This window comes from Rhinatrema bivittatum, chromosome 1 (assembly GCF_901001135.1).
Source record: "Rhinatrema bivittatum chromosome 1, aRhiBiv1.1, whole genome shotgun sequence".
Classification (NCBI taxonomy): Eukaryota; Metazoa; Chordata; class Amphibia; order Gymnophiona; family Rhinatrematidae; genus Rhinatrema; species Rhinatrema bivittatum.
The window spans coordinates 545,842,046-545,869,479 of record NC_042615.1 but is presented as its reverse complement, the minus strand read 5'-3'; the positions used below and the strand labels follow the sequence as shown (position 1 = coordinate 545,869,479).

At 42.6% G+C, this 27,434-nt stretch overlaps 1 protein-coding gene across 1 annotated transcript in view; it reads left to right on the top strand.

Moving 5' to 3' along the window:
• The first annotated feature begins 2,718 nt into the window (after window positions 1–2,718).
• The window catches only part of LOC115098898 (transient receptor potential cation channel subfamily M member 6-like), a 48,387-nt gene continuing 23,671 nt past the window's right edge, over window positions 2,719–27,434 (top strand). The window contains exons 1-3 of the mRNA XM_029615993.1: window positions 2,719–2,795; window positions 14,696–14,775; window positions 17,463–17,501. Of these exons, the coding sequence (XP_029471853.1) occupies window positions 2,736–2,795; window positions 14,696–14,775; window positions 17,463–17,501 (179 nt within the window). The 5' untranslated portion in view covers window positions 2,719–2,735. The remainder of the gene's footprint in view (window positions 2,796–14,695; window positions 14,776–17,462; window positions 17,502–27,434) is intronic.

Sequence of the window (27,434 nt, the reverse complement as noted above, 5' to 3'; positions counted from 1 at the left end):
AGGATCGTCTTGAACACATTTAAATCTCCTGGACACAGATATTGGAAAGGAATCCCATAATAGGAATTTGTCTTTCAGGCCCTTCAAAAGCGGAAGCACATTGAGATCGTAAAGCTTAAGAAAATCCATGGGCAAAACAATCCCCAAGTAAGTAAATGCTTCTCGTACCCACCTAAAAGGAAACTCCGAGCCCCATAATATTCCTGAACTTGGAGAGTAGAAGCCAAAGCTTCCAACTTGCCCATATTACGTTTAAACCCTGAAAAGGCACCAAAACCTGTAAACTCATCTCAAAGTGCCACAAAGGAGCTCTTATGGCTAGTGAGATGAACAAGTAAGTCATCTACAAAAGCCACTATTTTAATTTCTTGATCTCCAATGGAAACTCTTCTGATCATCTCATTTAGAATGTATTGATTTAAGCAAGGGCTCCAGAGACAACAAGAAAAGTAATGGAGAGAGGGATCAGCCTTGGCGTGTACCTGCCAAATGGGAAACTCATCTGTAGTTTGCCCATTAATCAAAATCCGTGTTTTCAGATTAGAATAGAGAAGCTTTACTGCATTTAAGAAGAAACCCTCAAAACCAAATATTAGTATAACTTTTCAATTAATATTTCTTGAGGAATGTATAACTAGAAATGGGCAGACAAAAACGGACCTGGAAATAGCAAGAAGCCAAACTATCTGATTGCAGTGCATCAATGGAAAAACAAAAGCAATAGCTTTATCTCTTTATTCTGTATTTGGTGAGGGTTTATCTGTTATGTATATGTGACCCAGGTAAGGTATTCTGCAAACTTGTAGATTCGTGAAAGGTTGTATTATAACTGGGCTTTTCTGCTTTCCTAATAAGAGGTGTATTGGTGTTTAGGGCCTGGTTTAATATTTGTAGTGTTGCCGTTTCATAGGTTGGGTTGTTACTGTTTGAGTGTGTTCTATAATACAGACATAACTTTGTACGGATTACTTTGTGTGCATTATTGCAGATCCTGGGAGTGGTTAGGTGCTATGTTTCTGTTTCCATTTCTGCACGTTGCACTGCATGCAGAGTGGCTTTTTTGGATTTCCATATTTGTAATTTGTGATCTTTCTGTATTTGGTGAACGTCAGTTCTGGGTGTGTGACCGAGGTGAGGTTTTTTACTAGCATGTAGTCATTTGGATCAGACTTCTGTGTTGTGTTTTTCTCAATAGGACATGCATTAGTGGTGAACTGCTATCTTTTCATAAAAAGGGCTATTGTGCCTGATAGTAGGGAGAGTTTGTGTTGCTGTTACTGAGATAATACCAGAATATCTTTTATGTACGATGAGTTGTACAAAGAATATCCTAGTTCTGCTCTGCACCCATTGTTGGGGGTCAGGGGGAATCCTGTGGATGCAGAGTATGGGGCAGATTTTCAAAGGGTTACACACGTAACCCCCGAAAAGCTGCCCTTCTACCCCCTGCACGCGCCGAGCCTATCTTGCATAGGCTCGGCGGTGCGTGCACGCCCCGGGATGCGCGTAAGTCCCGGGGCTTTCCTGGGGGGGGGGCGTGTCGGGGGTGTGTGTTACGGTCAGTGCGTCATCAGGGGTGGGGCCGTGGGCGTGGTTACTGCCCAGGGGCGTTCCAGGGGCATGGTTGCGGCCTCTGGACCAGGCCCCGGACCGGAACATGGTGCGCCGGCAGCTGGTCGGTGCACGCAAGTTACGCCTGCTTCAGGCAGGCGTAACTTGTAAAATAAAGGTGTGTGTGGGGGGGGAATTAGTTAGGGCTGGGGTGTGGGTTAGATAGGGGAAGGGAGGGGAAGGTGGGGGGGGCCGGAAGGAAAGTTCCCTCCGAGGCCGCTTCGATTTCGGAGCGGCCTCGGAGGGAATTGAGGATGGCTGCGCGGCTCGGTGTGCGCAGGCTGCCGATTTTGCGCAGCCTTGTGCACGCTGACCCTGTATTTTATAACATGCACGTGGCAGCGCGCACATGTTATAAAATCGGGAATAGACTTGTTCATGCCGGGTTGCGTGAACAAATCAACTCCCGCGCGTACCTTTTAAAATCTACCCCTATATGTTTACATTTAGCCTCGTGATGGTCATGTGTTCAGTGTGTCATACACATGTGAGAACCATCTGTCAGGTGTGTCCCAATAGCAAAAAGGTTGAGAACCACTGCTCTAGAGTACCTCAGTGAAAGTCTGATTGACTTGGGCATATTCTTAATTATGCTGTACTGTACAATTATGCCCTATTTAGGGAAAAGATGAGGAAACTGGCTTGGTGTTATGGAAATAGCACAACTTGTGCATGTCCATACTTTATAATTATATAGGCATGTTTTCAGTCCATGCCTGGAAAGTTTGTAAATATTACTCAATAAGGAAAAGGCTGGGACCATTGGAGTTGCAAAAGAGGCGTAATGGCTTTCGCTTGTCACTAAGGATCACTTGAGTATTGGGGAGCCTGAGAGACTATAAAGAGGAAGGTATGAAAGTAACAAGCCAGTTTCTGGAATGTTTACTGCTGCTGCAGAATTTAGCTTTGATTCTTTATGTGCCATCTTCCTTTAGTCTATGCTAGACTTTTGCACCCTGCTCGAACAATTTGTTGATGTTATTACATCTGCAACCACAGAAAACCTCAGCAGCCCAAAGGCTGGGAAGGATGACTGCATTTTCAGTTATTTGGGAGAGTGTTGAAGAATAAGGTTCTGTCCATACACTATGCAGTCCAGGCCGGTCGGATCCACCACTCCTACCATGTTGAGCTTGCCTTTGCAACACACCACAGCTCTGCCATCAGAAGATAAAGGGATCCAGGTGAGAGAAAAGGGAAATCATTTTATGAAGGTCTTTTGCTCCTAATCTGCATGATCCTTTCGCAGGGAATAATGGACTGCTGTTTCTTACACTAGCTGCTTGCATTTTAGTCCAAAATGGTAACATGGAAAACTACATTCATAAGTATAGTGTAGAATGGCAACGTTTTGTATACTAAGGTGTGAAATGATGGTGACTGGTCAAGAAATACAGGTTTGATGTGATGAGCATAGACGGAAATACACCTTTATTAGTGTACTTAAGAAGTTGCATTACTGAGCTCATCTCTGTAGTCTGTGGTAATTGTGATGGTTGAGGAAGCCACCTAAACAAGAACTGAGTCTTAAAGAACCAGCCATTTGCAGATGCTCTTTTATATTGCTCTTAAAAAAAAAAAAGAAAGTTCAGCTGCATTTTTTTTTAAATTTTTTTTTTTTTTTAATTTTCACTGTGAAAGCCAAAGTTGGCTGTAAAGGTATAAACAGAATACCATTTAATGGGAGATAAAATACGGCGGCCATTTAAAAATCCGATCTCGATATTAGAACTGCACAGCAATCCTAGCAGGGCTGGCTCTAGGCTATCAAACCCTGTTCGAAAACCGAAATTGGTGTCGTTCCCTCCTGCTTTGAAAGTGGTGGCACTGTTACAGCTCTGCCTTCTTCATTAAAGGCAGTGGCTCCGGCACAGAATCCCTTTTCTTTCTCTCCTACCCAACATCCCCTTCTCTCTCCCACATCCTCTTGCCCAGAACCATAATCTCTCTCCCCCCCCCCCCTACCTACATGATGTGGAAGGATATGGAGAGTGGGTGCCAGCAAGGTGGTGCCCCCTCATTCATGGTGCTGTGTGTGGCTATACAGGTCCCACACAGAAGTACTGTCTTTGGTTACTGGCAAGATAGGTAAAAGTAACTCAGATTTCACTGGCGCAACTTTATTTGCTCCCATTTACTTCAAATTTTTTGTATACAGTGCACACCATCTTCAGAGACTCTTTTTTTTCCTTAAAGCATCGTTATTGGGGGAGAGCGCCTGGAGGCTTCCCTTCCACATCCGAGAACCCACCCGCTGAGGCCGCTGACGTCACTGCAAGCCCAGGGCCACGCCGATAAAAGTGTGGCGTTCAACGGCGCGCGAAGCCGCACGCCAAAGAGGGCGCGGCCCCTTCTGTCAGTTTTTTTTTCTTAAGTTTCTCCACAGCATTACTTAAGTTTCATCCCTGGATATGGGCAAGAAGAGAAACGGTACTTCTGAGGAGTATCCCTCCTGCCTTTCAGTCTACCTGACCCGGCTTAGAAACTTTTAACTTTACTAGTTCACCTTTGGGGAACCAAGTGAGCTTGGAGCTTCTGGGATTTCTGGCTCCGCTCCTGCAGAGCTTTCGCTCTCTCTTGGACCTTCTGGTCCAGTCCCACCATAGGTGCCTAATCCACCTCTCCTGGGTCCTAGGGAAGGATCGGTAATTTTAACTAATCTTTCCAGCCCTTCCCCGGAGGTGAGGCCCCAAGAGATAGATGTTTCTTTACCAGTTACACCGTGTAAAATGGTCAGACCTGTTGAAATTGTATTAAACTCTCTATGGTCTGCAATCATTAATTTGGAGTCAGCTCTTTCCTCACGTATTGATAATGTTATGGGACTTTATCAGGTCAAGTTAATGAACAATCGCAGGAAATGACTGAATTAGAAAGTCAAATTACTAGTGTTGTTACTGATTGAATTAATTGCAAAATACTACAGTCTCTTTGATTAGAGACAATCAATCCTTACATAGGAAGATAGAAAATATGGGCAGTCACTCTAAAAGATTTAATTTGAGATTTCTTAATTTCCCTCGCTGCTCTTTAATTTCTCCTTTGGAGATGATTGAGAAGTTTTATATTGACTTTTTGAAAATCTCTAAAGAGAGACCATTTCTGAGATTGTCAATGCTTTTTATCTTCCAGGTGACAAATTTACTGCTCAGGGTGAGGCTGTGGATAGAGAGTTGGATGCGAGAGAGAAATGATTAAATCTTACTACATTTTTGGAAGATTCTGTTACTGATGTTAAAGATCAAGCTACTTTTGTTAGTAATTTTTGCTCGCAAATATGATAAGCAATGGACTCTTAAGCTTTTTTTTCCAGATTTTTAAAGATTCTTCTTTGCTTGGCTTTAAGATAAATGTTTTCCCAGATGTTCTTAAAGAGACACAGGCTCGTAGAAAAATTTTTCTTATTAAAAAAAATCTAGAGTCTTGGCTCTAGGTGCTTCCTTTTTGCTTAATTTCCCTGCAAATGCCTAGTTAAATTTCAAGGTACTAATTATTAGAGATGTGAATCGTGTCCTCGATCGTCTTAACGATTGATTTCGGCTGGGAGGGGGAGGGAATCGTATTGTTGCCGTTTGGGTGTGTAAACTATCGTGAAAATCGTTAAAATCGTGAGCCGACACACTAAAACCCCCTAAAACCCACCCCGACCCTTTAAATTAAATCCCCCATCCTCCCGAACCCCCCCAAATGCTTTAAATAACCTGGGGATCCAGCGGTGGTCCAGAACGGCGGTGGTCCGGAACAGCCCCCTCAATTGAATCCTGTTGTCTTCAGCCGGCGCCATTTGCAAAATGGCCGCCGCAAAATGGCGGCGGCCATAGACAAAAACGATTCGACGCAGGAGGTCGTTCTGGACCCCCGCTGGACTTTTGGCAAGTCTTGTGGGGGTCAGGAGGCCCCCCCAAGCTGGCCAAAAGTTCCTGGGAGTCCAGCGGGGTTCAGGAAGCGATTTCTTGCCGCGAATCGTTTTCCGTACGGAAAATGGCGCCGGCAGGAGATCGACTGCAGGAGGTCGTTCAGCGGCGGTCCGGAACCCCCGCTGAACGACCTCCTGCAGTCGATCTCCTGCTGGCGCCATTTTCCGTACGGAAAACGATTCGCGGCAAGAAATCGCTTCCTGAACCCCGCTGGACTCCCAGGAACTTTTGGCCAGCTTGGGGGGGCCTCCTGACTCCCACAAGACTTGCCAAAAGTCCAGCGGGGGTCCGGAACGACCTCCTGCGTCGAATCGTTTTTGTCTATGGCCGCCGCCATTTTGCGGCGGCCATTTTGCAAAATGGCGCCGGCTGAAGACAACAGGATTCAATTGAGGGGGCCGTTCCGGACTGCCGCCGTTCTGGACCACCGCTGGATCCCCAGGTAATTTAAAGCATTGGGGGGGGGGGGGTTCGGGAGGGTGGGGGATTTAATTTAAAGGGGCGGGGGTGGGTTTTAGGGGGTTTTAGTGTGCCGGTTTTCCTGCCCTCCCCCTTCCCCCGATTTACGATTATTTAACGATAAATCGGGGGAATTGGTATTGTATCGTGGCCCTAACGATTTTTGACGATTTAAAATATATCGGACGATATTTTAAATCGTCAAAAAACGATTCACATCCCTACTAATTATATTTTCTTTGATCTCATTCAATTGGAGAATTTTCTACAAAATAAAACTACTCCTAAATGAGTTGTTTGATGGCCCTAGTGAGTTGGGGATATACCAATTATGATAGAAAAACTAGTGTTTTCTTTTTTTTTTTGTAATTTTTCCTTTTTTTTTTCCTCTCTCCCTATTATGTGGTATGTGATAGTGCAATATTTACATTTGTATATCCTTAAATGTTTCTTTATTTATGTTGCAATTGTTTCCTAAATGCAAGATATTCTTGTAATAATGATAAAATTTAATAAATAGATAATTAAAAGCATCCGTATCGGTGCCAATAAATTTGGAAGAAGTCCAAGCCTGTGTTCTTGCAGCACTCCAGACCCTGACCAGCCTGGGAAAGCTAACGGGTTCAGCTAGGGATCAAACCCCGCTCTTCCACTTGCAGCAAAGAGAGTTAACCACGGGGCTGATCCAGTAAAGAGTATTTTACATACTGGTTCAACTGGACCAGACCCAATGCAAAGGATGTTACTCGCATCCGTTGAAAAACTGGCAGCGGCTTGCTAATACAATTGCCAAAACGTTTTTATCCTGATGACATTTTTCTTCCTCCTACAGTTGAATATGGAAAAGAACATTTGGGGCTTCATTCACCCCTTGTGTTATTGGGCTTTGGAAGTTTTCTGGAATAGCGCCTGTCCTAAATGGCGATAACTGGGAGACAGGGCGAAGGGATATTTAACATGGCCTCACAAAGGTATTTGGGGGGATGCAAGAGAAGGCATTACATACTTTCCCTCATTGTCCTCCATACTGTCGACATCCTCTCTCTCAGTAAAGTAATAAGCGGCGATGCATGACATCTTCATTTTTATAGTGAAGAGTATGCATTGCCTCCATTGTATGCAGATATATTTCATGCATATTCATTGTGGATACTCTGAAAACCTGACCGGCTAGGTGTGCCCTGAGTACTGGGTTGAAAACCACTACGCTAGGAGCACAGCCTGCCACATATTTCTCCAGTAAAGAGTTGGTTTTATAAAAGGGGCAGGAAGAGTGAGTAGCAGCAGTTACTCTTCTGGTCAAAATTTCTCTCTCTCTCTGTCATACAGGTTACTTTCCCAGTATAGGTGATAAATCTGTGCAAGGGAAAGGTATCCTTTGCCATCTGACGTGCTGGTATTGTCCCTAAATGGAAAGGGCAACTCTTCCTGGATTAAGGAGAAGGTAGATTGCAAGGAAGGGAAAAGGTCTTTTCTATTTTCAAACATGCTGCCATGATGGCAGATTTTTACTTTCTGTTTTCCTAAGGCATTTCCGATTGTTATGACTGAAAAGGGCCTTCCTTATTCCTGCCTCATCCCCCGTCCCTTGTTTCCTATGGAGCAGGACCCTGTAAGTGTTTGGGGGAATATTTAAATGAGACTGAGAGGTGGCTAAATAGGAGCGTACTCTGTGCACTTCCTTGGCACTCTTCCAATGCTGCTCGCATCAAGAGAGGGATTGCTGGAAAACCCAAAGCATGAACCTCAGGCAAAAAGCTTGAAAAATCTACTCCTCTGGTTGTTGATAACGAGGAAGGTTTTTGGGCTGACAAGTGAAGGAATGGGAATGAGGGAAGGGGAGGACATTAAAAAAAATGTATTGTTATATTTATGTCTTGCCTATGCAGTCAGTGCTCCAGGTGAGCTACCACAGTTATAAAGGGAAGAGGGGGAAATTAGGAGCCTGAAAGAAGGAAGGAAGAAGAGATCCTAAAAAAAGGGGGATGGAAAAGTTGAGACATCTGAAGAGAGGAAGGAGGGATGAGGAACCTGAAGGAGTGAGGGAGGGAAGGAAGCACTCGAACCACCTCCTCCTGCTTTCTGATCCACTTACCTTACCATCCCTTATTTAAGGAACTGCTACCAGTTATCCTTCCAAGATCTCCTTCAATCATTTTAGCAACACCTTAAGCCTTTCTGGCTTAGCATTACCCTCTGGTGGCTTCTCGTGCCAGAACATATTCAGTTTACATTTTCATCCTGATCTGCCCTCATTGTATAAGGTGTTTAAAAAAAAATAAATTGGCACCATCCTTTACATAGAATGTGCCTACAGATAAACTAAAACCTGAAAGGCATACCTACTCTGTCCATTTTCCTTTCTTCTTGGAGGACCACTGACCCTGTTTCAACTAGGAAGTCATTTTCACTTCCCTGCATGCAAAGATCCTTTGTGGTTACCCACAATTTCTTGAATTCTGTTACTATTTTGGCCTCTACCATCTCCACCAGAAGGCTATTCCTTATATTTGTCACTCTTTCTGGGAAAATTATATTTCCGTTTCATGATCCAGACTCTACCTCCTTTTAAACATACTGGGCCAGATTTTAAAAGGGTTACGCACTTAAGTTAAGCGCGTAACCCTTAAAAAAAACCCTGCATGCGCCGAGCCTATTTTGCATAGGCTTGGCGGCACGCACAAGACCCGGGACATGCGTAAGTCCCGGGGCTTTGCAAGGGGGCGTGTCGGGGGCGTATCGGGTGGGCGGCGCGACGTTCAGGGCGTTCCGGGGGGGGGAGGGGCGTGTCGGGGACGTGGCACCGGCCTGGGGCTTGGTCAAGGCCTCTGGACCAGCCCCCGGGTCAGGTGATGGCGTGCCAACAGCCCGCTGGCGCGCGCAGAGTTACACCTGCAAAGGTAGGGGGAAGGTTTAGATAGGGCCGGGGGGTGGATAGAAGGAAAGTTCCCTCCGAGGCCGCTCCGATTTCAGAGCGGCCTCGGAGGGAACGGGCAGCGTGCGCAGGGCTCGGCGCACGCAAGTTGCACAAATGTGCAACCCCTTGCACGCGCCGACCTCGGATTTTATAAGATACAGGCGGCTACGCGTGTATCTTATAAAATCCGTCGTACTTTTGTTCGTGCCTGGTGAAAAATATTTGCTTTTTGTGTATTATTTTGTGTATTATTTATACCTTTGAGGTGTTTGAATGTCTTTATCATATCTCTCCTCTTCTCCTCTTGAGCATATTTATTTAGTCATTAAATCACACCTCACAGGGCTTTGAAGCTTAGTTGCTAAACTCTTGATGCAAGATTACAAAAGTGTAAACCTGCTCCTGCTTGAAGAATGCCTGCTCTGTGTATTTGTGTTCAAAAGGTTGTGTGCATCAAGCATGTAGTGAATTCACACATCTCTCAAGGGTATGCAATCTGTCATTAATAATAGTAATGCAAGTGCAAGTTATTTTATGATAAGGGGTTTGCATGTCTTGAGGGAGGAAATCTACAATTTAATGATGGCAAACTCTATAATTATTTCTCAGTGCTTGAAATTCTAAATACAGCACATAATCACTTATACTCCCTGATTAATTTTGTTGGGAAGAGAATTTATGCACTGTACATCTGATGCCATTTTATGTATATATAACAATAATTGTCAACCTCAAGTTAAGTAAGTTTGGGAAGAATTGGCATTATCGAAATATGTATGCCTTTAAATTTTTTTTTGTAGATTTAAAAATAAAAAGGGCGTTCCTTAATGTTTGACTAGTGCATGCAAATTTACCTGTTCCTGCTGAAATCTGGTCAATTTTCTTCTCCGCCTCTGGCAACCATGAGAGAAACATTTTGGCACAGGACAATTTTAATTAAAGGCAGCTGAATATTGTGAAACTGATGTTGAGGCTATGATGGATTATTTTCAGATTGCATAGAAATAATAATTGCATGAATAATGTTATCTGGGCATAAAATTCCTGATTGCTGGCTGACTCGTCAGTGCAGCGCTAGCCGTTCGGCACAAGTGAGCTCCAGGAGACCCTTCTGCCGTTCGTCACCAGTAGGTTACAGGAGAAGGCTGAAGCTGACCCGTTTGACAGAAGCACTTTTTGGCAGCTCCCTGTGGTCCGTTCTTGCTGTTGTGCCAGCAGAGTACCATGCCATTTGTATGGAGAGTGCAAAACAGAGAGAGACAATGCAAGAGGAGAGAGCAAGAGAAGAGCAGAAAGAGAGAAAAAATGGGGTGAGAGGACTGGAAAGAGAGTGAGAGAGAGAGAGACTAAAATGGGAGGGACTAGGAAGGAAGAGTTCAGCCCTGTTTTGCCTTGAGGAGGAAAATCCAGTACTCCATGCAGAAGAGGGAAGAAGAGCAGCAAAAGCAGACCTGAGATAGATAAGAGAAGTTGCAGAGGGAAACAAGGGTGGTGGAGGATGATGGAGGAGCTAAAGTAAGAAGAAGAAGGGAAAAATCTACGCAAGAATGGAAACCGGGCATTGCACAGTGTTTTTTGGGGCACATAAAATCAACTTATGTGCAAGTAGATACTGCCGATGGGCCACTGTCTATTTCCTTTGCTTTTTTTTTTTTTGGGGGGGGGGGGGGCAGCAGTTTGCCCCTGCGCCTATTCGGCCCCAACTCAAATTAGAGCTGGGACCGGGATCCTTCTCGTATTTTAAATCCCTTCCCATTTCAGCAATAGTCCTTAGTTGGGGGCTATGCGCCAGGGCTGCTCCTGGAATCCCAGGTCTTAAATCTGTTCATTATTGATATTTATTTATTTATTAAGCTCTTATATACCGTCGTTCAGATTGACCATCACAATGGTTTCCATACATAAAATACAAGTAAAACAAAAATAACAATAAGTAAAATAATGAGCAGTTGTTCCTAAAATAAGGTAAATTAAACAAATAAGATACAATAAACAAAGTATAATAAAATACAATCATAATAACACAGTTTAAAATACATTAAACTACTTAATATGTAAGTGCTATAAATCTCTCATTCTCAGTTGTTTGAAATTGAATGCTTCACGCTATATACATAAATATTTAAAATAGTATTAAAATAGCTCTCAGTCAGTCCCTCCAAATGCAGTTTTCAAAAAGCCAGGTTTTCAAATTCTTTTAAATTCTTTTCTCTCTGCTTGCATCCTTAATTCAGTAGGCATCTCATTCCAGAGTTTTGGGCCAGCCAGGGAGTTACTTTTCTCTCTTACCTGACTAAGATGGGCTGAATTTACTGATGGTGTTGTTAGAAGCCCTTTATTAGCTGATCTCAGGGTTCTCTGGGGTTTAGGTAGTCAGATTGCTGTATTTAACCAATCCGTTTGTTCTCCATAGAGAATTTTGTGTAAGATACAGAGTACTTTATATTGTATATGATATTTTATTGGTAACCAATGATGTTTTTGTAATTTGGGTGTTATGTGATCACTCTCTTTTGTTCCAGTTAATATCCTAGCCGCAGCATTTTGTAATATTTGTAAAGGGTGTATTGTTGAGGCTGGTAGTCCTAGTAACAGGGAATTACAATAATCAGTACTTGAGAAAATTAAAAGCTGCAGCACTGTTCTAAAATCTTCATCCATTAGTAATGGCTTCAACAGCCTCAGTGTCATTAGTTTACCATAGCCTTCTTTAATTTTCTCTGTAATATGCTTTTTTAGGTTGAATTCTGCATCTATAATTATACCGAGATCTCTGGCCTGATCTGTTGAATTAATCATTATATTGTTTTCATATGAAATGTCTGGAAGAGATTCCTGTCTCCTTTTTCTATCTAATACAATTATCTCAGTTTTATTAACATTTAGAATTAGTCTCATAGGTGTAAATAGTTGCCTAATAATTTATTTATTATTTTTTATATACCAACATTCGATCTCAATTGAGATATCACACCAGTTTACATTCAGGTACTGTAGGTATTTATGTATCCCCAGAGGGCTTACAATCTGTTTTTGTACCTGAGGCAATGAAGGGTAAAGTGACTTGCCCATGGTCACAAGGAGCGACAGTGGGACTCAAACTCTGGTCTCCTGGTTCATAGTTCACTGCTCTAACCACAAGGATATTCCTCCTCCCTTAGGTACATCGTTGCCTGTTTATATGCGTTTTCAAGAGTTTAATTTATTGGGACTAGGATTTGAATGTCATCTGCGTAGATAAAATGTGTTAAACCTAAACCAGTTAGTAGGTGGCACAATGGTAACATGTACACATTAAACAGGGTAGCTGACAACATGGAGCCTTGGGGGATACCTGTATCAAGGGTAATTTTATCTGACCTTATGTTATTAATTTGCACTATGTATGAATGATTTTCCAGAAACGATTTGATAGTGACTGACACTCCTTTCCCTCAAGGGAGATTCGCATGCACTGCTCCTGTTGTATGCAAATCTGCCTCCTGCATTTTCATTGTGGATATCATGAAAACCTGACTGGTTAGGTGTGTCCCGTGCACTGGGTTGAGCACCACAATTGTTTTGGATGGCATGGCAGTTGGAAGCCTGTGGCCATTGCTATTCATCTTCCTTTCCACCTACCTGGGCCTGGAACAGGAAGTCATGTCACCTGGGCCTGCATGGGTGGGAAGGAGGAGGAGCAGGAGGAGCCTCCCTTCAGCACTCCTAAATCTTGTCAGCAGCAATCGGGACCACCGATATGCACAGCAGGCTCATATCTGCCTCTCTGAGTGCCCAAGCCATATGTTAAACTGGATCTGGGCCCCTTGCTTTCCCAGATGAGAGGCTGGGATGGGTTGGAGCTGCGAGGAGGAAGCTTGGCACATTCTGCCCAGTGGTGCATGGCATGAAAAGCAATGGGCCGCAGTGCAGGAATCTACATGCCCACAACTGGAGCCTCAGGCAGCAGCTTCGGCAGCAACCTGCCCCTGTTCCCAAACAGAAATAGGTGAGCATGAGTGAGAGAGAGAGAGAGAGTGTGTGTGTGCATATGTGTCACACCCCCCTGCTAATTGATGACAGTCTCAGGGTGACTGGAAATTAAATCCAGGTTTGGAGAAGGAGAGATTTTTTTTTTTTAAATCCTTATTAGTTTTAATTTTTGGGTGTCATTTGACGTGTATGTTTTGACAATTTATTGGTGTTTGGGGGAGGTGCCCCTATTGGCGGGCTGTGCAGTGAGGCCTGATGTGAAGTTCAAATGCTGTCAGAGGTAGAATTGCAGCAAGCAGCCTCGGATGGATCCAAGAGGCAGATGGCAGTTGCACTGGAAGCAAGGTAGTCGAATGATGGTGCCTCTGGTGTCTCGCTTGAACTATCTTCCACCGTCCCATTTCCTCCTTCTGGGAACCTGATCTTCCTTCCTTCCATATGACTCTAAACAATATTGCTGCTGTTTTTGGTGATCCACATGCCCTCAAGGCCTGCTCCAAATGTCGATGACCTGTTTGAGTTCTCGGTGACTTTGACCTCTCTCATCATATTGTTATTGACTAATTTCTCAAGGCTCTTGGAGGGCGGAAGAATAGCTGAGTTGGGAAGATAAATTCTAAGGAGCCTTAGGTGGATGGTTGTTTTTGTGAGGTTTTTGGATTCTCTGCTAGGTTAATTGGAGTTAGGTAGGATTTTTAGATTTATTCTTGATTTGTTTTAGTATTTATAATTGTAATATTTTTATTATGTTATTGCTTTTCATGTTTTTATATTAAATTTTATGTTATTAAAAACTGAATTTTTCTTTGACTTGTAAGCCACATTGGGTTGTCCTTTGTTGGACTGGAAAGGTCAAAATAGAAATATTCCTGTAGTTATGATTTGCCAAAATCCTGAATCCAGATCCAGAATATTGTGTTTTCAGTACCTCTCTCAGCTACATCATTACTTATTTTGTTTTCTGTTATGCCATGTATATAATTAATCATCAACAAAGGCATTTCCTCACAGAGTGGAAAATGTCTTCAGTTAAAGAGTCAATATCCCTCTCCGCTTGTGATGAGAAATCAAAATATGAATGTCTTCCCAAAATCCCGTGCTCTCATCTACAAAAAAAGTTCTAAATGAACTATCTTTTTTTATTTTCAATCAATTTTGATAAAATATATTGAAGAAAGAGGTAAGTTTCATATTACTGGTGCATGCCTCCACAGCCTTGCACCCTTCTTGTAGTAAAATCATTAACTTGCCTCCTTCCTCCTTTTGTCCATTTTGTTTATTTTGTGAATAATTTTAATGTAATATTTTTATCAAAAAAAAATTTTTTTTTTTAAACAGTTATAATCTCAACCTTGCATAGACAGGATAATGCAACTTGTATTTTTTTCTTTTTCTTTCCAATATCGTTTTAACTTTTATTGAATGACTAAATTCCTTTATCCCTATGCTCGTGAAAAGTTATATTTCAATCTCCATTTTGTCTATACGCCATCTATTTTAAATATCCCTAAAAGGGTTTTATGAACGCCAAGTTCTTATATGTTAGACTGCCACTGTCCAAATAAAACTGTTAGAGACTTATCTCCCGACACAGCTGCGTTTCGTTCTTTCTTCGTCAGGGGAGTATGTCCGTTCCTGTTTTCGTTTGTTCCACAGTTGATCCAAAATTCATGACTTTTTTGTTCAGACTGTCCGTTCTCTCTCTCAGGCTTACAAGCTCCGAGTGGCGGCGCCATTGTACATCAGGAATTATGCCCTAATGCTGAGTTTTGCTGTTCTGTAACACATTTTTTTTCTCCATGTCTTTGCTTCCTCTCAGTCCCAGAAATCTTGGATCGAAGGAGTCTTCTATAAAAGGGAATGTGCAAAAGTCATACCCAGTTCAAGAGATCCTCACAGGTATTGCTTGAATCAAGATTTGTGTGATAAGTTTTACATAAACAAAAAAAAAAAAAAAAAAAGTAAGAGGAAATAGAGGTATGATGGACTGCTTCTGATGTTATGTCACTTTTTAAGAGTAACTATACCTACTGCAGCTTTTTTTTTTTTTTTAACAGAATGTTAAGCTATTGCAGTAACTCCTTCTTTTCATCCTTGAAAATTAGAATTTTCTGGATGAAATTTTTAAAAACAGAAAATTATCCAAGATACTGCATTAGAAGAAGCAATGAAAATTGAATAAATAATTCCATCAACTTTTTTGGGGGTTTTCACAAAACTGAAAATTAGTCAATTAAAATTTGACAGGTTAATATTTTAAGCCTGCAATTTGTTTGCCTAGCTTTAGGGATATACTTTAGCTTGTTAGCACTCAAAATTTACACTAATTGGGTAACTTCTTGATGTGACCCAGCCATGCCCATTATTTGACCTGCTAAACTTACACATCTTGTGCATTTTTTAGCTGGCTAAATTTAATTGGTCTGGAACCACATGAGCATTTTTAACCAGTGAAGTTTAACTGGCTAACTAGCAAAGTTAACCAATTAAACCTTTTGAAAATAGAACCTTTGTATATGGCAACCTTTTATCTATATTTTTGTCTTTATTCTGTAAAATTCCTGAGCAATGTAAATTGCCAAATATCTGGAAATATTGAGCCCACAATATATTGTCATGCTGCAAAAAGATGTTTGAGCCAGGGCAGGGTATTCCTCTCTGCCCTATGAAGATTTTACCCTGTAACCAACTTTTTGTGAACCTCTGCATTCCACCGAATAGCCTACATAGAAAAGCAGTTACACAAGGGTACAGTTATCATTTAGCTTTCTTCTCTAAGAAAAAACTGGTTTCAGACTGATAATTAATTGATACATATATTCTCCTTATATGTCAAGGAACTCATTTAAAATTTGTTTCAAATGCACTGTATGAAAGTCAAATGAGGACTGACACTCTGCTAAATAAATTAGAAATAGCTACCTTTACCCCACTGATGATAGTTGAATTTACTGTTATGGAAGAACACATTAAGTAGATATTACTTACAACCTTGCCTTTAGTCTAACCCCCTAGGCTGAGGTCCTCACTGAAGAGTCCAAGAGTCACCTCCAATTCCAGGAGCTTAACATGTCCAAACTTCCCATGCCTTCCATAAGCCCATTGCTTTCCAGGATTCCCTGTTTGGCTGCGGAGGGAGGGACTTCTCTCCAAGACCCTGAGTGTTGTTTTAAGTCCTTAACCAGTACAGTCATAACCATGTTGGACAATGAACGTGGCTCCAACATAACTTTACTGATAATTAGCTATAAGGTGAAATGAATGACAGTTTATAAGTTCTTGTCCAATGCAGTTCGTTATATTCTCACTTTCCAATAAATCTGTTCCTCTGTATTGATGGTTTAATTTAATCTTTTGTTTTCACATCTCACCCCAATTTCAATGGCAGTTTTGGAGCTTCCTCCCAAATTGGTGGACCTGCTGCTTGTATTAGTCTAGATGGCATAATTCAAAGTCCCTTTTCCCATATCTTGATTCAGATGTCAAGAACTGGCTTTTGACTTCATATCCAAACTCTTCCCACAATATCCTGATGATATTGTAGTGGTTAACACTGGATTGGTGCCACGGTTCTCCTTTCTTCCCAACCTTCCCTGCATCTGGGAATAAATGAAGATCCATTCCTTGTATGACCTCTGAAGGGTCACTGGTTCTGTCTGGGTGAGAGACTCCTCTGAAGAACGCATTTCCAGATGATAGCAACTAAATTCCCTTTGACCAAGAGGAATTTCATTGGCTGGTAAACATAAAGCCAGTCTTCAAAATACAAACATAAAGGGAAGGAAAAGGTGGATAAAAACTTCTTTCAACAAAAGAAGGCAAAAAATCACCCCAAAAAAACCCAGACAGAAATAACATTCCTTGAATTGGGAAAAAGGCATCTCTCCTTCTACCTTCTCCATGCCCAAGCCTTAATCCCTAAGGCCCAAAAATAAGAAAAAAAACAAAACAGGAGCAGGGACAACAACATCCTGCCTGCTCAGAAGTCTAACCAGAAATCCACCCCCACCTCTTGATGTTTCTCCTTTATATAGTATTAAGAAGTGACCAAAACAGCAGCCCGCATGGGGGAGCTGTAAATCACTTGGATTGCTTTATCTCTACCTACACAGATGGTTTGTTCTTTCCAGTAGAAACCCAGTAGGGTTCTCCAGTGTACTGGCTGAAATGTATTTTGAACTCTTAGCAAGTCTTTCTGTTCCCTCTAGTCTCGATATCTTTCTGAAAGTAGCATTAAGAAGTCAGGACTCAGCTGCTTTTCAATCTGACACTGTTGAAAAGGTTGGGAGTAGTGGGGAATGGGAGTTTTCCAACTTGTGCTAACACAACCATTTTTCTGTTGTGTTACCCTATGCCCAGTGTATGCACATGTGCTTTTTTTTTTTTTTTTTTTTAATCTTAGATTGAAACTATCAGTAGCATCCTCATTCCCCCTGCCAACCTTCTTAACAACTGAGGAAACGGGGGCCAGCAGAGCATGACCCTATGTTTTCTGATCTTTGGAAGATCAGAAACCCTGCTTGTTAAGCACAGATTGTTGCATGAATTGGAAAATGAAGTCATGTTGTTGAAACCTCTTTTTACAGATGTCTTGCTGGATGCCAGGTATGCCAGAACTTAATCAGGTAAGGCCTTATGTAAACTAGGAGTTGGGAGAATATCAAGAAATGGGCACTCTCAAGCACAGTAATGGAGTGCATCCCATCTGTTTCAATGTTTAGAAGGTATTAGGATACAGTCATTTCATGTGCTCAGCATAAGACCTAACAATCTATTTCTTTCATTGTTTCCTCGCTTACCAATTCTGTATATTTTTAATGGACTTTTAATGCGATATCAATTTTACTTCTGATCCATTTTATTTGCATATTTTTTATTTATTTAAGCTTGCTTTTATTATTTGTATTGTCTGTTCCAAAGCTATTTTAACTTTACTAATAATTTTAATTAATATTGTACTTATAATACAACTATGTAAACTGTTGTGATGGTACCCCAAAACAACGGTATATAAAATCAATCAATCAATCAATCAATAAATAAAATAAATAATACAACAATACACCACTGAAGTGAGGCATATACAAAGTATGTGTTGGAAAGAGGATGCAGGGTTTGAATTACTCTTGGTCTGACCAGTATGGCAGCTTCTTATATTGTTATGTACATTAGACTGCCATTTCTTTTCTTCCTTTTTTATGAAATAAGAGATTTAAGAAACAATGCCTTGTTAAGAGTTAAACTTTGAGGTGCCTAGGTACACATATCATACAAAAGCAATGAGAACAGGAAGCTCTTTTAGGGAAAAGTTAGCCTGGCCTTCATCCATGCAGCTTTGTAACTTTCATTAAATTTGTTACTTTCTCTCGTGGTAATATCTCCAAATCCCGTTACGGTCTTTTAGTTTTCTGCTCTGAAATGGCATGGCTGTGGGGCAGAATAACTTTCTCTGTGTGCATCATACAGAAGGGGAGACCCATAGAATAATACATAAATAAATGTTTGTAAGTTTATGAGGTAGGAGGAATAAAATGTCTAGAATGGTTACTTAAGAACAGAAGAAATTGCCAGGCTGGGTCAGACCAAGGGCCCATCAAGTCCAGCATCCTGTTTCCAACAGAGGCCAAACCAGGCCACAAGAACCTGGCAATTACCCAAACACCAAGAAGATCCCATGCTACTGATCAATTAATAGCAGTGGCTATTCCCTAAAGGGTAGATTTTAAAAAATTGCGCGATCGCGTACTTTTGTTTGCGCACCAGGCGCAAACAAAAGTACGCTGGATTTTATAAGATACGCGCGTAGCCGCGCGTATCTTATAAAATCCGGGGTCGGCGCGCGCAAGAGGGTGCACATTTGTGCAGCCTGCGCGCGCCGAGCCCAGCGCGCGCTGCCTGTTCCCTCTGAGGCCGCTCCGATTTCGGAGCGGCCTCGGAGGGAACTTTCCTTCCTCCTCCCTTCCCCTACCTAACCCACCCCCCCGGCCCTATCTAAACCCCCCCTTACATTTATTCCACGATTTCCGCCTGTGAAAAGCAGACTTAAATCTGCGCGCGTCGGCCGGCTGCCCCGCTCCGTGTTCTGGTCCCAGGGGCTGATCCGGAGGCCGCGGCCACGCCCCGGAACGCCCCCCGGGCTGAAACCACGCCCGCATCGCCGCCCCCAAAACGCCACGTCACGCCCCGAAACGCCGCGTCATTCGGCCACGCCCCCTTCCGCCCCTTTAAAAAAACCCCGGGACTTATGTGCGTCCCGGGGCTCTGCTCGCACCTGCGGCCTATACAAAATAGGCGCGCTGGCACGCGAGGGCCCTGCGCGCGTAAATCCACCTGGATTTACACGCACAGGGCATTTAAAATCCGCCCCTAAGTAAACTTGATTAATAGCATTTAATGGACTTCTCCTCCAAGAACTTATCCAAACCTTTTTTGAACCCAGCTACACTAACTGCACTAACCACATCCTCTGGCAACAAATTCCAGAGCTTAATTATGCATTGAGTAAAAAAGAATTTTCTCCGATTAATCTTAAATGTGCTACTTGCTAACTTCATGGAATGCCCCCTAATCCTCCTATTATCCGAAAGCGTAAACAACCGATTCACATCTACCCGTTCAAGACCTCTCATGATCTTAAAGACCTCTATCATATCCCCCCTAAGCCGGCTCTTCTCCAAACTGAACAGCCCTAACCTCTTCAGCCTTTCCTCATAGGGGAGCTGTTCCATCCCCTTTATCATTTTGGTTGCCCTTCTCTGTACCTTCTCATCGCAACTATATTTTTTTGAGATGCAGCAACCAGAATTGTACACAGTATTCAAGGTGTGGTCTCACCATGGCGCGATACAGAGGCATTATGACATTTTCTGTTTTATTAACCATACCCTTCCTAATAATTCCTAACATTGTTTGCTTTTTTGACTACTGCAGCACACTGAGCAGACTATTTTAAAGTATTATCCACTGTGATTCCTAGATCTTTTTCCTGGGTGGTACCTCCTAATATGGAACCTAACATCGTGTAACTACAGCAAGGGTTATTTTTCCCTATATGCAACACCTTGCACTTGTCCACATTAAATTTAATCTGCCATTTGGAAGCCCAATCTTCAAGTCTTGCAAGGTCCTCCTGTAATGTATCACAATCCGCTTGTGATTTAACTACTCTGAATAATTTTGTATCGTCCGCAAATTTGATAACCTCACTCGTCGTATTGCTTTCCAGATAATTTATATATGTATTGAAAAGCACCGGTCCAAGTACAGATCCCTGAGGCACTCTACTGTTTACCCTTTTCCACTGAGAAAATTGACCATTTAATCCTACTCTCTGTTTCCTGTCTTTTAACCAGTTTCAGGTCGATACAGTAAGGCCGCGGTAAAAACAGTGCGGCAGTGTCAGGCGCACCCTTCCTCCCCGCACGCACAGTTCTCTTCACTAACTCCCCGATACTCTCTTCTAATCGCATGCAAATGCATGCCGCGGCTTTAAAGCGTTAGGGAAAGGTTATGCCCGCGTAACCCATTTTACTGTATAGGCGCTTAATACAGCGCCTATACAGTAACCTGGGTGCGCTGGTACCTGTCATTTCAAATGGCATTTGGAATGACAGGCACCAGGAAGTGTAAAAAACACGAAAAGTCTTTGTTGCTTCATCGCTGTGTCTCTCCTCCTCCCGGAGCAGGGCGCGAAAGCAGCCTTGCTCCGGGAGGAGGTGAGGCACAGCGGCGAAGACAGACGGGAGAGGAGAAAAAGCAGAGCCGAGCCGAGCAAAGCAAAAGCGTGCGAGCAAAGCGAAAGCGTGCAGCAAGCCGGCGAAATAGACCTGCGAGCAGAGGCAATAGCAGCGGTTCGGTAAGCCTGGCACCCTCCTTGATGTAGTACGTCCCGGATGCCCCCCCCTCCCCAGCGCGCCCGCCACTACCCCTTTCATCAGCTGCATCCACTGCGACCCGGCAGTCCCGTGAGGCCTACAAAAAAAAAAAAAATCCCCGGCTCCCGCGCCCCCGTACTGGCCCGCCGACTCTACCCCCCTCCTCCCGATCGGGCGGGTAGGCGGCGGCGAAAACCAAAGCAATTTTTTTTTTTTCAAAAAGCGACATCACACAATGCATAAAATAATTTCTCCAGCCTTAAAGCGACTTACTTTTGGGATCTGTCAAGTAAGTCGCAAAAGTAACTTACTTTTCTGAAGCCATCACGATCGTAGCTCAAGACGAAGATGGCCGCCTGCACGAGGGAAAGCGTGCAATTGGCCGCTGAAGACGTGACGTCACATCTCGTGACGCCAAACGTCGTGACGTCACGTCTTCAGCTGCCAATTGCACGCTTTCCCCGTGCAGGCGGCCATCTTCGTCTTCGTCCAGAGGAGCTAAGATCGTGTTCCTGATGGCTTCAGAAAAGTAAGTTACTTTTGCGACTTACTTTTGGGATCTTGACAGATCCCAAAAGTAAGTCGCTTTTGGAAAAAACCAAAATTGTCGCTTTAAGGCTGGAGAAATTATTTTATGTATTGTGTGATGTCGCTTTTTGAAAAAAAAAAAAAATTGCTTTGGTTTTCGCCGCCGCCTACCCGCCCGATCGGGAGGAGGGGGGTAGAGTCGGCGGGCCAGTGCGGGGGGGGCGGGGAGCAGTGGTAGCATGGCGCTGTGAGGGGGGCGAAAGGGTATATACCCATGAACGGATTTGAGTGGGAGCGCTCTGTGAAGCGGGACATGCCCGTGAGGGGCATAATGGGTGGATGCAGCTGATGAAAGGGGTAGTGGCGGGCGCGCTGGGGAAGGGGGGGCATCCGGGACGTACTACATCTAGGAGGGTGCCAGGCTTATTGTTTTATTGTTTTTGAGTATCTTAAGCGGTGTCGATGGATTTGCTACTAGACTCACAGTCCTAACTCCTTCTAGGGGGAGGCGGTAAAGTAGCACGTTAAGGCCGCGGCAAAACAGCGGGTTACTGAGGAGATAGTATCAGCGCCCATTACAGTATCGGAGGGGAATAGCTAATTCCTTCATTATACAGCTTTTTCGTTCATTTACATGCTGGGTGCGGAAAGGGTTATGTGTTTATTTTAGGAAGCGCTAAGGACGCGTGAAACTGGAGACTGTATCTCTGGATCGCCTTACTCATCTGTATTGTGCGCTCCCAGCATGTTACAGACGGGCAATCTTCGACCGGACGATACTGTATCGAGCTGTTTGTAATCCACGAAAGGACATCACCTCCTATCCCATGACTTTTTAGTTTTCTTAGAAGCCTCTCATGAGGGGCTTTGTCAAACGTCTTCTGAAAATCCAAATACACTACATCTATCGGTTCACATCCCTTAGATTTTGCTCATTTTATGGTTTTATTCTAGACTGCTGTCTGTGACTGACTATACAGGTTATAGCCAGATGATGATTCTTTTTTTTTAGGATCCTAATTATTTCTATAGTCCAAAAAATAGTGAGACCAAAAATTGTGTTTAAAAAAATGACAAATAAGCATACCAAGAAGACATGCATTCCTCACTCAGTTACTCTCAAGCCCCATCCAGTGATAAGCATGAACATATTTATTTAAAAGTTTCTATTCTACCTTCTTGATCAAAAAGAACAGTTAGATTGCTTTTCAGCTTAAAACAAAAATACAATTAAAAAATTAAATAACAAAATACCCCAAACACAAAATAAAAATTTAAATAGCTATAACAAATGAACATCAAGACATAAATATAAACAGAGCAGCAAAGCCAATATAGACTGGGTACCTAAAATTAACAGAACATCATATCTAAATAACCAAGAACCTAAAAGCCTGGTAGATACCATATTTTTCAGTGTATAAGGGCCTTATTTTCCAAGGCTTTCACAGGCTTGCGCTAACAGCGCAAGCCTGCGATAGCTTGCGAAGGTAGCGCACGCCTGTGCTACCTAAATCGGGGCAGAGTCGGCCTCAGAAGAGGAGGAGTCTGGGCATCACCGGGGGCCGACTCCGTGAAGACATCGCGGACGGCGAAAAGGTAAGGGGGTTTTCGCGTCCTACTTCGCGCCCAATAGCTACACCTTCTATGGTGGCGCTATTGGGTGCGAAACCGCCAGCGATTGCACTGCGACGGTGCGATCACTGCTGGCTAGCGCAGGACTGCCCCCCTGCTTCGACCCCCCTGCCCCTCATTAATGCAATTTTCTAAAGTATCACAGGCCTACGATACTTTAGAAAATGAGGCCCTAAGTTGCTTTTTTTTTCCAAATTTACATCAGTGGGCATTATACAGTGGTAAGACATATGTCTCTCTCTCCCTCTATCTCTCTCATCTGAGCCCCTTCAAGAAGAAACGCAGGTGCATCTTATGTAAAGATGCTACTTATTTTCTAACTTCTTTGTAAAAATGGCTTCTCTCCCAATGTAGGTGAAGTATCAAAAGTTTCTTTTTAAAGTGTTCAGTCTTTTATCTCCTACCTCCTCCTGTAGTATTAAGGGTGATACCTTGTTTCTTCTTCTTCTTCGTAGATTCTCATGGACCATTAATGTAGTCCATCTCTTCTCCTTCTCTCCTTCTCTCCTCTTTCTCCTTCCTTCCTTCTCTCAGGTTGACTGAAAGTCATCCTCTCCTTGGATTCTGATAATCTCAGGTTCTTGTGTTAAGAAAATACTGGATCCTTGCTTTTACAAGAAAACTCAAAATAGCTTAGTTGAGCCAAAAAGATTTGGAAAGTCCAAACTCAAATACATTAAAGGTGGCATGAAACAAAAGTCTCCATGGAGCTTAAATTTAGGATTTAGGATTTAGGTAAATAAGAGCACAATTTAAGACATGCTGTATCCTTGAAAGCAAAAAGGATCCACAACAGCAAAATGGTGATCTCTCTAGAAAACACCGGGGATACTACCAATGCTAGCTGCCACATGGGGGAGTTGCAAACCTTACGAACTCTACTCTGTCTCTCCCCATACATAAATGGTACACTCCCATGTATTAGTAGGGGACTAACAGGTTTCCTACATCTCTTTCTATTTTACAGTATATGCTGTCTTCATATAAATGACCACAATTTAACACTCCTAGTTATATATTTAGTCTCTGGGGCACAGAATGCAGCCAAACAGCAGTAAAAGCAAAAATGAAAAAAGTTATAAAAGCAAAACAACAAAAAAAATCTGAAATTGTAGAAAAGCCCAAAAATGATTGAATTTGAAAAAATCTTTTTGGCAGGTGCAGGTTGTTGTTTTTTTTTTAAATAGCATTTGTGGTGATAACTTTAAGATCCTGCTAAAGGTTGCCCTGGCAGAGTCATAAGATGCTTTTGCCCAAGTGTGTGTTGCAAGAAATTAATTTCTATGGGACTGTGGCAGACTGCTGGAGGGGAGGGGGGGGGGGTGAAAACCTGACAGAGGAGACAGAACGCTCTTTTTCGCAAGGATAAAATAAGAAATTGGTTTTATTCCAGCAGACACAGTATGACTCTGCATTAACAATAAAAGAGTTCCTTTATGTCTGCTACCGTCAGCTAGGCTCTGATGTCAGGGCTGGGATTCAGGCTCAAGTTTAAAGTGCCACTCACACCAGTATCTCTTTAATACACAGGAGTTAATCAACCTTTCCTGGCTCAAGGATTAGTTTTAGCTAAGGCTGCAGCCAGGGTCAGCCCTTGGAAGCTGCTGAAGGCAAATTTAGGGTTGCCAACTGAAAATTGAAAAAGCTCACATAAATCTCCCTACCCCAATAATCTCATCTGACCCTCTCCTCTCCATTCTACCTCCCCCTTTTCTTTCTGCAAGTTCCTCCTACCCCCCATAGATCTTTCCTAAGAAGTAGAGACTGCTTTGACTCCTGACTGTGGTGGCAGCAGTAACAGGTTGCAAAGGCATGCACTGGGGTCAATGTCAGCTGCATTCTGATCCCAGGCCCCGTACTGGTCCCACCCCATCCTGTCTTCTGTATAGGAGGCAGGGCCCAGAAGTCGAGCGTGCATTGAGTAAGTCCCAGACCTGCATGCCTTTACCCCATGTCCTTTCTGCCTGTGATCGGCAATATACCAGCATTTACAATACCAATTTAAAGATCCTGCTGGCTGCCAGCCTCCCTTAATGAAAATCAGCTCAGCCAGCCAGCCAAATTCTGCCCGGTTGACAACCTTAGTTAAAATGCAGTGTCTGTAAAAAAAAAAAAGAAAAAAGGGAAACCAATAGATTCCAGTTTAGCTTAATGCAGTCCCAAATCAAAAAACAATTCAACTTTAAAGCAGTTTTACTCTCAATAGTTTTAACTCAAAGTAGCATTAACCATGAACAGCTTTAATTCCCAGTACCTTCAGTTCACATGATGAGAAATCCAGTGGCACGCTCTCAATCCCCCTCTCCTGCTTGTGGGTGTTCACAAAGAAGTCAGGTACAAGCCAGCTGAGGATAATGTAAGCTCATCAGTCTGAGACAGTAAGCAGGTGTATAAATGGTGACCATTAATGAGTTCCAAATATCACTAAATGCTATTTTTACTAGATATAGTGACAGTGCTATATAAAAATAATTTAAATAAAATTGAGTGAAAAAATGGGTATGTTCATACATGCAAGCAAAGAGCTTGCAGCAGAGTCTTCCTTGTAATCACAAGATACCCTTTAAAAACCACTCTCCAAAACAATTTCATCAATGTTAGGGTGCTTTTAAAAGGTTTTTCCTATAAAGTTATTATTACTGCAATGTGAATTTACAGTGATTAGACTTGTAGAATTATTGAAGGTTGCGGACATGACAAAATATGCTGAAATACTAACGCAGGTCAAAGGTTAAAATGTATGGCGAGTTTAGTCTTAAATTTCAGTTCTATCTACAGGGCTCAATTATAAGAAACCACATGACTTATAAGAATCCCAGCTCAATATATATATATATATATATATAATATTAACAGGACGTTGTGTTAATGTGACCCAATTAGGAAAATCTTTTGAAAACTAACATTAACTCATTGTTCTGTAAATTGGATTTAACCTTTTGTGTAAGCAAGCCTCTCAGACTGCTTCTGAATTGAACTCTCCTGAAATATTCCAATATTTTATCTAAAATAAAATATTTTTCTGAAGCTGCTGGTATGATTTGGTTACTTTGATTAAACCTCAACACATTCAAATGTGCTGCATAAGTGTGTTTGCTCTATAGTGCTTCAAAATCTCTCCCATTAATTATTTCTAAGCACATCATCGTACTCTCCAATTGTATCACTTCCAAAGGACCCCAATTCACTTGTTTCAAAAATAAGGAGGCAGTACCCAGGTTTTCCAAACTGACAGCAGCTGAGCCTGCCAGTAGCAAATGCAGGCTTTCCACTTTAAGTTTTCCTTGGCAGTTACCAAGTCTGTCTCTACTGACTTGTGTGTGGGGGTTCATTCACCCTATGGTAGGGATTTTCTGGTCAAATGTGCTAAATTTAAGAACTGGGAAAAAATTTATTTGCCACTTTCTGAATCCACATTTTATGTGGAATTTGTTTTCCACAAGTTGCAGGAAATGAAATCCTTTGCCAAAACGTGTGTTGTCTTAAAATTATTCTTGTGACTGACTTGGTAAGTTTTCACATTTCATTTGCTTGATACTTAGCCTGGCCCTTTTTGGGGCCTGCTTTCAATGCCATTTTCACACGTAAAACAAGGTTTTACGTGTGAAAATTACCTTTATAAAACAGACCAGGGTTTGGAAGGCAGAAAACCATGGGCGTAATTTTCAAAAGGATTTACATGCTTAAAACTTGGCTTTACATGAGTAAATGCACTTTACACACGTAAGTGGGCTTTTGAAAATTGCTACAATATATGCCATAGGATTTTATACACAGAAGTGCATTTTAAGCGCCTAAATGGGCTTTTGAAATTTACTACAAAAATGTTACATTTTCATATGTAGCTCCTTTGAAAATTACCTCCTATGACTATAACTTTCAAACAGTTATGTGGGTGTACATGTACATGCATATGCTGGGTCATGGCCATTTTATAATATACACGCGTATGTGCGCGCATGGTGTAAAATTGGCTATATGTGCGTACATGTATGCACAATTTTATTTGGAAGCATGCAAATGCTGGGGGGGGATGTGTGTGTGTGTGGGGGGTTTAAAAACAACACGCGCTGAGATACATGTGTACCTGAGCGCTTTTTAAAATACGCGTGGTGTGCAAGCAGCCCGAGACACACATGCATCTCCCGGCTTTGGTGTGAATAGGGCTTTTAAAATCAACCTTTACGTGCGTAACCCATTTTCACGCATACTTTCACGTGAACTAGACAGACATTCCAGAGGGGCTGAGTTGGAGATTATATCCCGGATTTTAAAAGGGCTATGCGTGTAAATTTCAGGGTTTATGCATGTGGCTAGGCCTTGCGCGCACCGCGCACATTTTACAATGGCCTGGCCACGCGCGTAAACCCTGGTATGCGCAGAAGTGTCGGCCGAGGGGAAAAGGTGCAGCCCCGGGGGGGGGGGGGGGGGTGTGGTCTGGAAGGAGTGGGGGGGGGGGCCTGGGACAGTGCCATTAGCTGGCAGCCAGCCGGTGCCTGCAGATTCCTTCTGCTTCAGAGG